Source organism: Procambarus clarkii, chromosome 1, assembly GCF_040958095.1.
Source record: "Procambarus clarkii isolate CNS0578487 chromosome 1, FALCON_Pclarkii_2.0, whole genome shotgun sequence".
NCBI classification, from domain to species: domain Eukaryota; kingdom Metazoa; phylum Arthropoda; class Malacostraca; order Decapoda; family Cambaridae; genus Procambarus; species Procambarus clarkii.
In genome coordinates this window covers 20,611,064-20,624,576 of record NC_091150.1, presented here as the reverse complement: position 1 = coordinate 20,624,576, position 13,513 = coordinate 20,611,064, and the positions used below count along the sequence as shown (strand labels likewise).

General features: G+C 42.8%; 1 protein-coding gene across 1 annotated transcript in view; it reads right to left on the bottom strand.

Moving 5' to 3' along the window:
* The window catches only part of LOC123754206 (histone deacetylase 4), a 99,069-nt gene extending 90,160 nt beyond the window's left edge, over nt 1-8,909 (bottom strand). The window contains 3 exon segments of the mRNA XM_045736418.2: nt 2,888-2,932; nt 6,945-7,090; nt 8,780-8,909. Of these exon segments, the coding sequence (XP_045592374.2) occupies nt 2,888-2,932; nt 6,945-7,090; nt 8,780-8,897 (309 nt within the window). The 5' untranslated portion in view covers nt 8,898-8,909.
* Nucleotides 8,910-13,513: the final 4,604 nt, after the last annotated feature.

The window sequence follows — 13,513 nt, the reverse complement described above, 5'->3', positions numbered from 1 at the left end:
TAGAGCAGGGGAAATATTTGAGTATGAATGGTAACTCTGTTAATATGGCTTCAATTATGGTTTTAATGATTTTCATAGATGGGCACAACATTAGAGGAAAGAGTTGGGACCTTGGAAAAGCCAATTAAAACCAAATTCTATGATTCATTTTCATTTTGAGATTTCCCAGTTTTCGTTCATAAATATGGGTCTCCTGGAGAAATCTCTGGTTGCAACGAATCCTTCACTGCAACGAATTAGGGTTGGTCCCATAATGTTCATTGAATTGAGAGTGCACTGTGATTACACACATTGAACTTGTCTCCCAATGCCCACAGCAAATGAAAATCATCACCTGCAACAAAATTATTCTCAAAGCTTAGATGTGTGAGTTACGAGGATGAACTAAAAGATTTATACCTCACATTACTGAAAGAGAGAAAGAGTTATGGAGATATGATTACCACATACAAAATTCTCAAAAGAATTGATAGGAAGACAATGACATTATTTGGAATGGGTGGTTACATGAAAAGGTACAGAAGTGGAAACTTAAGAAATGTAAATGTTCTGACATACATGCACATGTAATATGATTACATGTGTATGTAATCATATTACATTATGTAAGAGGTAATACACCTACTATGTATGTGACAATAATCATACAAAGTATGTAAGAGGTGATATGATCACCACTTACAAAATACTAACAGGACTCTCTCAAATTGACAAAGAGGAATTCCTGGAACCAGCAACTTCACAAACAAGAAGACACAAATTCAAGCTAAGGAAACAAAGGTGCCAAAAAAATATTATAAAGTTTTCTTTTGCAAATAGTGGTAGACGGCTGGAACAGGCTTAGTGAGAAGGTGGTGGAGGCCAAAACCGTCAGTAGTTTCAAGGCGTTATACGGCAAAGAGAACTGGGAAGATGGGGATACCACAAGCATAGCTCTCATCCTGTAACTACACTTAGGTACTATAATTACACAGGGGGCAGACCTCTTCCCCCTTGCCTATGTCAGTTCATCTTGGAGTTGGTTGTTTCTGGCATGGTCAGAATGATTAGATCTCTTCAGTGAGTCCCTATCTCTTTCCAGTCCCGAAACGTTATTTGGCGGAGCTCCGGTTCATCCTTGGTCTGTCAGGCTCAAGCCACTTTACCCCTTGCCCCCACTTTTCAGATGACCACTGGTGCACCTCACCTAGGTGCACCAGTGGCCTAGATGTACCTCATATTAGAGGCGGGCTCCAGGATGATTTCCTTGGACCTCCTGGACACGCACTGGCACATCCATATTCATCTGGGGCTCAGGGTTTGGTTAGGTTTTGTTGTGGAGTGCCAGGCTTACCACTTTCGGGTTCTTTCCTTCTGCTTGAATCCAGTACCCTATATGTTCACCAGGTTCACTCAGGGCATGGTGACTCGTCTTCTTTTCTTAGATGTTCATGTTCTGGACCCTTTCGACGAATGGCAAGTGCGGGCCCGGAGTCAGTCCATATCTTTGTTAACCAGTGATTGTGTTCTTTCCGAGCTTGCTGGGTTTGGACTTGGCGAGCTGGACCTTATGTGGGATTCTCAGTCAGCATTGCTTTCCTTTCCTCCAGCAGCTTCGTTTTGGCTCCAAGCCACAGCCTGCTGGTGTTTAGGTGGCTTCATGTGAGTCGGTCATTGTTTAAGAGGCTGTACAGGAGCCTGGACTTTGCCTGTGTTTTTTCACTGGGCAGGATGTGGCTTTGGGGGCTCCTTTAGTTTCTCTGGTTCTGCCCCCTTTTGCCCCCTTCGCGATCACTGGGTGCGGGTCCCACTTGCCCTTTGCCAGCTGCTGTGTCACCAGCTTCTTTGGGGTTTTGGGGGTTTGGATCCCTGGTACCTGCCTCCCTCCCTTGTTTGCTTGACATCTTTATGGACACCTCGGCTCTTGGTTGGGGCTTCATGGCCAGCGCTGATCAGGCAGCAGCTGATTAAAATGCTAAACAATATCAAGCAGGGACTTGATATTATTTGTCTGATATCACTAGTAATATCAAACTAATATTAATAGTACCAGTCCATGTAGGATTAGATACTAGTCTGGTACCAAATGGACTGGTACTGACCCCCTTACTACTGGAATACAAGAAGGCCCAGTACTGAGCCCCATCACTAGTTGAATACAACAAGGTTTAGTACTGACCCCATTACTACTGGAATACAAGACCTGGTACTAACCGCATGACTAGTGGAATACAACAAGGCATAGTACTGACCCCATGACTAGTCAAATACAACAAGGCCTGGTACTGATCCCAATAATGTTCAAGGTACAGTGCCAGAAGGTAAAACAAATTAAATAATTGTTTTTCCCGATGACTGGGAGTGAGTGTTGTGAGCAGGAGGAAAGATCACATTACCTGCAATACCTTACGGATGGGCCTAACAAACTGAGCCATCGAGAATAAAATTTAATGTAAAAAAGTCATGTAATTCAAATATTAAGAAGTAAATATAGGTAACTAGAAAATTATGTGATAAAATCCTAAACACATCAGAGAGAAAGGACCAAAGTATAATGATAAAAGATAACCTAGAAAGAATGAAAGTATAATAATTAAAGATAGCCTAGAAAGAACCAATTTATAATGATAAAAGATAACCTAGAAAGAGCCAAAGTACTGTATAATAATAAAAGATAGCCTAGAAAGAACCAAAGTATAATGATAAAAGATAACCTAGAAAGAACCAAAGTACTGTATAATAATAAAAGATAACCTAGAAAGAACCAAAGTATAATAATAAAAGATAGCCTATCACCTGATGGACATAAATACCAAGGTACAGGAGTGTTATGCTGCATTATTGGCAAATCTGAGATAACTTTAAACACACAGATGGTAAAATGCTAAACAAAGTCTTCACAACTTACGTCAGACCTAAACTGGAAAACGCAGCTGTAGTATGGTGCCGGCACCTAAAGAAACACATAAAGAAAATAGAGTCCAAAGAAGTGCAGGAAAATGGCTCCCAAAGCACCAAGCATAAGTTACGAGGAAAGACAGAGTGTTGGATATGCCCAAGTTGGAGGATAGAAAAACAAAATAGAAGATATGATATCAACATACAAATTTGTAAACATATATATAAGAAGGTGGATATAGAGGAGTTTATGATAACTGATAACAGAATAAGAGGCTATGTTGCAAATTAAAAAATGATGTAAAATAAAACCGGGATAATTTTCTTCACCGATAATCTTCAGAAGAATGATGCGAGTGCTAAAACCACCAGAAATGTCAATACAGTACAGTACTATGATAACTTATACTGCACCATACAAGAAGACAAAGCTATCAGCATAGCTCTCTCCCTCTAACAATAAACAGGTCACTATGCACTCGTATAGTCACTGTATCAATTTCCTATGCAATGCTTGCTAATTTTAGATCAGCATTTAATTGTACAGTATATGCATGTTAGAAAACTGAGGTTCCTTCATAAGCTTTACCACACAAAAGTTGGAATATGCTGTAGTGCTTGTAGTGCTTCCTTCCTTCATAGTCGTAGTCTCCATGGCACAGTTATAGTCCCCACGATGCAGTTGGTAAAGCACACGCCTGGCGCTTCGCGATCGTTTTGGCCTTCGCGATCGTTTTGGCCTTCGCGATCGCTCTTTGTCATATAGCGCTTTGAAACAACTGACAGTTTTGGCTTCTACCACCTTCTCACCTAACTTGTTCCAACCGTCTACCACTCTGTTTGCGAAAGTGAATTTTCTTATATTTCTTCATCCTCTTTGTTTAGTTAGTTTAAATCTATGACCTCTTGTTCTTTAAGTTCTAGATCTCGAGAAATCTTCCCTATCAATTTTATCAGTTCCTGTTACTATTTTGTATGTAGTGATCATATCACCTCTTTTTCTTTTATCTTCTAGTTTTGGCATATTTAATGCCTCTAACCTCTCCTCGTAGCTCTTACCCTTCAGTTCTTGGAGCTACTTAGTAGCATGTCTTTGCACCTTTTCCAGTTTATTGATGTGCTTCTTAAGATATGGGCACCATACCACCGCTAAAAAATATTCATTAAGCCTAATTCAAAGACATAGCAAATTTGTCTTCTAAATTTGACCTGCGAACTGTGAGGCCGCGGAGGACGCTCCCACACTTGGACTGCTGTGGCTCCTATGTGTAGAAGGTTAGAGGAAGTCAGGTCAGAATAGGTGAGGTGAGGACGGGCAAGATATCTTGGGCGTGTATGGTTTATGGAGCCCGTCAGGCAAAGTGGCAGGGCGCTTGGAAGTCGGGACGATGGAGGATTGCTTCCCCTTAGTACTGGTGGTAGGGATTTGTGGCAAGGCAGCCTGGGAAGGGACTCAGGGAGGCACGCCAAGGAGTTCTGAAGGGCGATGTCCAGCATCATTTCAAACGTTTTGAAGATAGCAAAGGTAGCTGTGAGAGGTTAGATATCAACCATAGGAGAAGCAGAGGAGCTGCATCGGGTCAGCTTCAGGAACGGGTTGGATGGATTGCGGAAAGAATTTAGTGAGAAGTCGGATCTGCGTCTTCTCGAGTGCATCCGCAATGCGAGTGACAAGAATGTCAACAAGATCAGGACTCAGTTGCATGGCATGTGGAAGAGAAGTGGTCTCGAGGGCTATAGAAATATCAGTGACAGACAGGTCAGGCACAAGCAAAGGCAGCGGCAGAGCGGGAAGCAGTGGTTGATGAACCAGATCAGAATGAAGCAAAGCACGATTGGAAGGCAGGGTGATAGCGGTGAGAGCCTCAGTTAGCGCCGCTACATATGAAGGACATTGTTTGAATGTAATGGCATGAGCACTACCACAGCTGGAGCAGCAGCGCATATTAGACACACAGTCACATGTGAAATGGGAACCAGAGCATTTGCCACATTTGATGTCGTATTGTGAAATACAACATCAATACCTTGTGAGGTATTGTGAAAACCTTTACGATGAAAGCACTGAGTGGGACGGGGGACGTACACTTCCAATTTATGGAGGAAGCTATTAATCCAAACCCGATCAGGGGTAAAAAGGAGTCGAGAAAAGTAAGCAGGGCAGAACCGGTATCACACAGTTCACCATTAGTGCTACGCATAAATTTCCTGACACCGAAGATTGGAATGTCAGCAACCTGAAGTTGCACCTTGATGTCATCCACATTAATGTCAACAACATGCAGGACCACATATCTTGCCAAACGATCACCCAGAGGTTTATAACAATGGACTTTGTAACCACAGATTTCAGTAACATCCGAAAGCTCCAGGTCCTTGGAGTGATTGTGGTCCACTGCGATCAAGTTCCTGCGTTTATTCAGTCTAATATCATGCACTTTGATCTTAAAGAACTTCGGAATGGCATGATATAGGAGACTGAGCCCCTGCTATTTCCAAAAACACTCTGATCAATGGGTGTATCAGCATCAATGTCAGTGATGAACGTTTGTAAACCAGGAGAACTCGTCCTACCTTGAGGGAACGGAGAGTGTGGAATTAACTGAGGCCGCGGAGGGTCATCTTGAGGTTATCTTGAGATGATTTCGGGGCTTAGCGTCCCCACGGCCCGGTCCTCGACCAGGCCTCCTTTGTATTACACACCCCCAGGAAGCAGCCAATAGCAGCTGTTTAACTCCCAGGTACCTATTTACTGCTAGGTAACAGGAGCATCAGGGTGAAAGAAACTCTGCCCATTTGTTTCTGCCTCCACCGGGGATTGAACCAGAACATCAGGACTACAAATCCGAAGCACTGTCCATTCAGCTGCCAGGCCTGGGTCACAGGGTACCTCAGAATGCTGGAGGCATTTCGCCTCTAATGTATTCACCTTACTGTGATTTTACTGTCCAGGGTAAACTCCCTCTGAATCCCTCTCTATGACTGGGAGATCGATGTGACCAGAATGTGTGCCATGTAACAGTGGGCCCTGAAAACCCTCAAAGGTATCGTGAATGTTTGTGGAAGACACTGCGAGTGCCACCATCCGCCGCCATGGTCGGCTGGCAAGTCCTTTCTCAGCTCACTGGGTTTGGGTTCGGGTTCCTGGTGAACTGGTTTAAGTCCCATTTGGTTCTACCCCAGGTTTGAACTTGGCTGAGTTTCATTTGGGGCTCTCGGTTAGCTTCACTGTCCATGCCTCTGGTGGCCTTGACCCAGCTGCAGCACTGCCTTCTGTTGGTGTTTAGCAAGTACCGGCTGACCAGGTGGTTGATTGAGCAGCTATGTGGGAGCCTCAACTTTGCCCTTCTCATTTTCCCATTGGACAGGGTTTGGTTTCACAGAAGCTGGTACTTCTGCCATGGGAAGAGCCAGGTTCCGACTCTGGTCCCTAGTCGGCTAAACAGAGCTTACGCAAGTGACACAACCTTTTAGTACGGAGCAATCTCAATAAGATAATTTCAGTCACTGGAGCTTCTCCAGGAAGAAGAGTTTCATTACATTCTAAGCAGGGTTTATACCATTAAATCTTACAGGGAAAATAGGTTTCGATTTACTGTACATCATTTGGATTTACATTCTGAATTCAGTAACACATCCCTGATGTAAATAGAGAGATGAGAGTACAGTACAATATTTTATGTAGATCTCTGCACTCACTAATAATGAAGATGGGAGTAAATATTACCCCCTTATTTCTTTATGGGGCATCTTGGAGACATGTGCAGTTGCAGGATGTATTGCAGGTGCAATGACGATCATGAATCATCACTGCACCTCCCAATTGCACCTGTAATGAATGCAATGAATCATCACTCCACCTGAAATGTTGATTATGTATAGTCTTGATAATGTAATGTTGATTACATTATCAATAATGTAATCAACAAAGCATGTACACCCCAAGAAACCTCTCATCCATTTGCGAGTCTGCAAAATACTCCCTTTTTTTTTTTTGGAGATACCCCTTTGTGTTAACAAAATTGTAAATCTGTGAAGTACAGTACTAAACAGAAAATATAACTGACCTGTGGGTCATTGACGTTGGGTACAGCATTGGGATGATAAATACCACCACGCATGATGCCACCGCCAGAACTGGTGTCCATGGCAGTTACCTGTTGCTGGCGGCCCATGCTGCTCGCACCCGGGCCATAACCCTCTCCGTCAATCACTGTAAAGCACAACATCATGAAAGGAATGATGCATTTACCATTTAACCCAAAGTTAATGGCACCTAACCTGAAACAAAGAACAATATTTAACAAATATATGGGTAACATATATTTAATTACAGTATTAATTATTTATCTTCACTTCAAAACTGTTAAAAGCAAAAACTAGGCAAGTAGAATTCTTCAAAATGTCTCATAAAAGATATCATCGGGACCTATTTTGGGACATTTTGGGTTTTATTGCATACATGTACATAAACATATACATTGCATATATATGCATATATGCAATGCATCTTTTCTTGGAGATGCATATATACACATATACATATATATATATATACATATAAGGAATAGAGACATAAAATAGCAAGAAAATAATATACACATTTGCATGAGATCATGGTCAGCAGAAATCATAAAAAACTGACAACATTTGGTGTAACTAAGTACCGAACCTGGAGTGTTTGGGTCTGGAACTGGGGAACCATACCTGGCAGTGTGGGGTAGTAGGGCAGGGGTATCATACCTGGCAGTGTGGGGTAGTAGGGCAGGGGTATCATACCTGGCAGTGTGGGGTACTGGGGCAGGGGTATCATACCTGGCAGTGTGGGGTAGTAGGGCAGGGGTATCATACCTGGCAGTGTGGGGTACTGGGGCAGGGGTATCATACCTGGCAGTGTGGGGTAGTAGGGCAGGGGTATCATACCTGGTAGTGTGGGGTACTGGGGCAGGGGTATCATACCTGGCAGTGTGGGGTACTGGGGCAGGGGGTACCATACCTGGCAGTGTGGGGTACTGGGGCAGGGGGTACCATACCTGGCAGTGTGGGGTAGTAGGGCAGGGGTATCATACCTGGCAGTGTGGGGTAGTAGGGCAGGGGTATCATACCTGGCAGTGTGGGGTACTGGGGCAGGGGTATCATACCTGGCAGTGTGGGGTACTGGGGCAGGGGTATCATACCTGGCAGTGTGGGGTACTGGGGCAGGGGGTACCATACCTGGCAGTGTGGGGTAGTAGGGCAGGGGTATCATACCTGGCAGTGTGGGGTACTGGGGCAGGGGTATCATACCTGGCAGTCTGGGGTAGTAGGGCAGGGGGTACCATACCTGGCAGTGTGGGGTAGTAGGGCAGGGGTATCATACCTGGCAGTGTGGGGTACTGGGGCAGGGGTATCATACCTGGCAGTCTGGGGTAGTAGGGCAGGGGTATCATACCTGGCAGTGTGGGGTACTAGGGCAGGGGTATCATACCTGGCAGTGTGGGGTACTAGGGCAGGGGTATCATACCTGGCAGTGTGGGGTACTAGGGCAGGGGTATCATACCTGGCAGTGTGGGGTAGTAGGGCAGGGGTATCATACCTGGCAGTGTGGGGTACTGGGGCAGGGGGTATCATACCTGGCAGTGTGGGGTAGTAGGGCAGGGGTATCATACCTGGCAGTGTGGGGTACTGGGGCAGGGGGTACCATACCTGGCAGTGTGGGGTACTGGGGCAGGGGTATCATACCTGGCAGTGTGGGGTACTGGGGCAGGGGGTATCATACCTGGCAGTGTGGGGTAGTAGGGCAGGGGTATCATACCTGGCAGTGTGGGGTAGTAGGGCAGGGGTATCATACCTGGCAGTGTGGGGTAGTAGGGCAGGGGTATCATACCTGGCAGTGTGGGGTACTGGGGCAGGGGTATCATACCTGGCAGTGTGGGGTAGTAGGGCAGAGTGGAAGAAAGAACATGGCCAGTTAGAGGCATGCCGACCCGAGCAGTGAGCGCCGCACGCATGTCTGCTTCAGATACTACAGGTAGTTTCATCCCTTCCTGCAATGCAATAATAGAAAAATAGGCATTAGTGTGAGTGATCCCCAGAGATGTCAAAAGTGGCGGGAAGTCACTATCATACTGTTTGACATGGTGTGAAATATGTATTGATGATGTCCATCTCTAGCATCAACTGCTACATAATATTCTGGAATGAATATATGAATATATATATATATATATATATATATATATATATATATATATATATATATATATATATATATATATATATATATATAGTGTATATAACCATAACAACATGCCAAAATTGTATGTACAAAGATATGGAAGTACATAATCATACAAACTTTGTCATTCATATTTGAGAAATCTCAACTACTGAATGTATAACAAAATAAAGGATATTAAAAATTGAGGTCTCTATTTTCCTACTGTGTTTATTAATATTATTGAACACCCTAAAGATAAACCACATTAAAGATAAATAATCAACACAGACCACAGCAAATTTCTCCTCCTTGATGGAAGAAGTACACAAAGTCTTGACAAAAACACTGTAACAAGTCCATGAATCACTACTGCCTTTGTTTACAAAGTTCTTGTAATCAGGCGTGTCTGAACAACCTGTCCTCAGGCTAGGCTCATCAAACCAACATTCGACTCCAAAGACACATTCATCAATTTTAACGTAATGCATGTTCAAATGTTGTACTCTCCTAAATACAGTATAGGTTTTATTATTACATACCAACATATACCAACCTGTCCCTTTACTCGTTCATCTGGTCACACATTGGGGGGCTTGATGTTCCTGGGGCCATTGCTATGTTTCTGTTTCCTTTCGTCTTCATAACTGTGTTTTATGTCATCCATAATGTATACCCTAGTTTTATTTTTTGCTCTGACTTTGAATTACTTTCATTATAAGAAGTCACTTTCCATGACCCCTTCCTTCCAAAGGTATCTGCTCTGAGGGTTTGGATTCCTTCTCTTGAGTTCCCTCGATTCCGGGTAGTGCTCGGAACTTGCTAATGCAAGGCCCATTGATGGGTAGTGTGATCTTCATGAATAGAAGCTTCTTTTTTGCCTTGTGCTCTGTCTCCTTTTCTTGGAGTTAGGTAGCATCACCTTTCTGGCACCACACTGGCATCTTTCTTTGCAGTGGCACTGTGTAGTGGCGATGCAGACCGGCTGCCTTTCCTCCTCTCTTACATGTCTGTCCTTTGTGTCAGTTAATGTTTGCTACCTATTCTCTCATCTTATCTCCTCATACGGCCTTGGCAGAACAGTTTTGGCTGGTACTGTGTTTGGGGCACTGAGAAAGTGTCCTTAACTCTTGCTTTGGCTGCCTTGAGCGTTCTGTGATCTCCATCTGGGATTCATTTTGTGCACTGTCCTGTGTCCAGTGTAACATTTTTGCATGGAGATGGGGCTCTGTTTGACACCATTATTTCTCGCATCCTTGGCTCCAATGCCCAACTTTTCTAGAGTCTCTCATAGTAGATCAGTCTTGCCAGTAGGCTGTTTGTCTCTGATCTAGAAATTTGAAAATGTCTGCTACTTTGTGATTTTCTTTGCCGTTTTGTCCATTGCTAGTATTCAAGCTCGGGGCTTCTGTCGATTCTTCTGTTGCTGGCCACTTGTTTATTGTTAAATATCACATCATCTCTCTGCTCTTGTATGTGTTTGGGGAACCAAAGTGCTTCTGTGGATCTTTGATCTTGGCCCTCCTCTCCCGCTGTTCATCCCACATGAGTGATCCCATTCTGCCTTTTCTGTTTTCCAGAAATGCTAGCCTCCTCTACTGAGGCTTTGTTGTGAGCAAGTTTGGAGAGTTACCAAGGGAACTCTTTTCTGATTGGCCACCAGCAGCTCCCTGTTCCTGTCCTGTTCTCTTCTTTCCCATAGGTTTATTCCAGCAATATACAGCTACATAGTAATTACCTAAGTGTAATTACCTAAGTGTAGTTACAGGATGAGAACTACTCTCGTGGGGTCCCGTCTTCCCAGCACTTTGAAGGTACTGACAGTTTTGGCTTCTACCACCTGCTTACCTAACTTGTTCCAACCATTTACCACTCTGTTTGCAAAAGTGAATTTTCTTATATTTCTTCGGGTGCTTTGTTTAGTTAGTTTAAATCTATGACCTCTTGTTCTCAAAGTTCCAGGTCTCAGGAAGTCTTCCCTATCAATTTTATCGATTCGTGTTACTATCTTGTATGTAGTGATCATATCGTCTCTTTTTCTTCTATCTTCTAGTCTTGGCATATTTAATGCCTCTAACCTCTACTCGTAGCTCTTGCCCCTTGTGGAACGTGCTCACATGATGACTATACGCAGGGTTGGCACTAGCTCACAGTATTCATTCTTCTACTGGCTCCACTTCAATAACAAAGCTTTCAACACTTCACATGCATACAGGACATCTGTCTTGATCATCTACTGGACTCAGGTGTTAAATCTGCTATCGATTTCAGTTTATACTATATCATCAGTATTAGCTACTGTACTGTTACTGTTAACTTGTTTTATTATATTACCACCACTAAAACAAGTTGAAAGCTATGATGTTAGACATGAGATCACTTCATTGTTTCATGTTTACGTTAAACATATACAGTACTGTACACTACATGAATGAGTTTGGGTGGATATAAATAGGAGCTGCCTCATATGGGCCAATTTTTTTTTTTTTTTTTTTTTTTTTTTTTTTTTTGAGATATATACAAGAGTTGTTACATTCTTGTACAACCACTAGTACGCGTAGCGTTTCGGGCAAGTCCTTAATCCTATGGTCCCTGGAATACGATCCCCTGCCCCGAAGAATCGTTTTTTCATCCAAGTACACATTTTACTGTTGCGTTAAACAGAGGCTACAGTTAAGGAATTGCGCCCAGTAAATCCTCCCCGGCCAGGATACGAACCCATGACATAGCGTTCTCTGCAGCTCTGCAATTGGTTCTCTGCAGTTCCCTATATTATTCTGCTCTTACATACTCATGAAAGATTCTTCTTGTGTTATAGTTTGAGAGTTGTGATTAATAGAGCTGCTAAGCTAAGAAATTAATGATACCTGCTTGATGCAGTTCTTCTACTCCCCAAGCCCAGTCCGAGGCCAGGCTTGACTTGTGAGAGCTTGGTCCGTTAGGCTGTTGCTTGGAGCGGCCCGCAGGCCCACATATCCACCATAGCCTAGTTGGTCCGGCACTTCCTGAAGAAAACAATCTAGTTTTCTCTTGAAGATGTCCATGATTGTTCCGGCAATATTTCGCCTATGGCACCCCTGGTCTTCACTGGTTCTATTCTGCATTTTCTTCCATATCATTCATTCCAGTATGTTCTTATTTTACTGTGTATATTTATAGTTATTTTAATGTATAAATGTATATTGTATATACATAATGTATAGTTATTTTAATGTATAAAATGTATAAAATTATATGAACATGTTTGCTAATGATGCTAAGATACTACAGAAGATAAGAAACTTAGACGATTGTCACACCATTCATGAAGACCTGGACACAATAAGTGTATGGAGCACCATTTGGCAAAAGGAATTTAAGATGAATAAATGCCAGGAGAACATAGACCACACACAATGTTCTACATTCAGTACCAACATTATAATGAGTAAATATATCATATTTATTCATTACTAGCATAATGCCAGGAAGCTTTGCGTGGCTTTGAGTGGCTTTGGGTTGCTTTGGGTAATTAGATGGACCCCTTCAGGCAACCATCCATGCAAGTACAGACAGCAGAAGCTTTAATAATCATCCCTCTGACTTTCCAATCTTAAGCCACCATTCAACTGCCAAGATTTTGCCTTGTCTGCCATAAAATGGCACTGATCATAAACATTTTGCTAATTATACTTAGTATGGTATATGAGAATGAGAGCAAGAAGCAAGAGAGGAAAATATTGGCATGAAGCCACAAGGCAGGGTGAGGCAGGCATCAAGGCCCACCATTCACTCCAGCTAAACTTGAATGTCGGTAGTGGGGCCGCGCCTTGTTGGCTCTCCCTAGCTTTCATCTTGGCACTAATGCACATACTTCTGTCTCACTTGCTTATGCATTTCTATTCATGTCTTGCCCAGTCTATGTTTATTCTGCTAAGTCTAATGGCAGGATTGCTTTCCACCTTAAAACACACGACGTACATTCATGCTAACCTAAACTGTTTCTCTTGTGTGATCTGTGTAGCTACACCAATTAAATGATACATTTAAAGGGTTATTTCTGTGGTAACTTACTCGTTTGTTCTCTCTACACAACAGTTGGAAAACAAAGATATTTTGAACATGAGGTCAAACTCAAGTATCCACTGTAGTCAACCAGAGATATCAGGAATATGTGTGTAATTACATTACCTAAGTGTAGTTACAGGATGAGAACTTTGCTCACGGTGTCCCGAATTTAAAAGCAACATTTGATAAAGATTACAGTTAACTACTGATGATTTTCACATCCACCACCTTCCCACTTGAGTTATTCCAACCAACTACAACTCTGCTCACAAAAAAGAACTTTTGGATGTTTTTCAGCATTTTGTTTCCTTAGACTTAAGCTTGCAATTATAGTTTTCAAAAATTCCTCCTTGTCATTTTGCGTTGATTCCTGTCACAATTTTGTATGTAGTG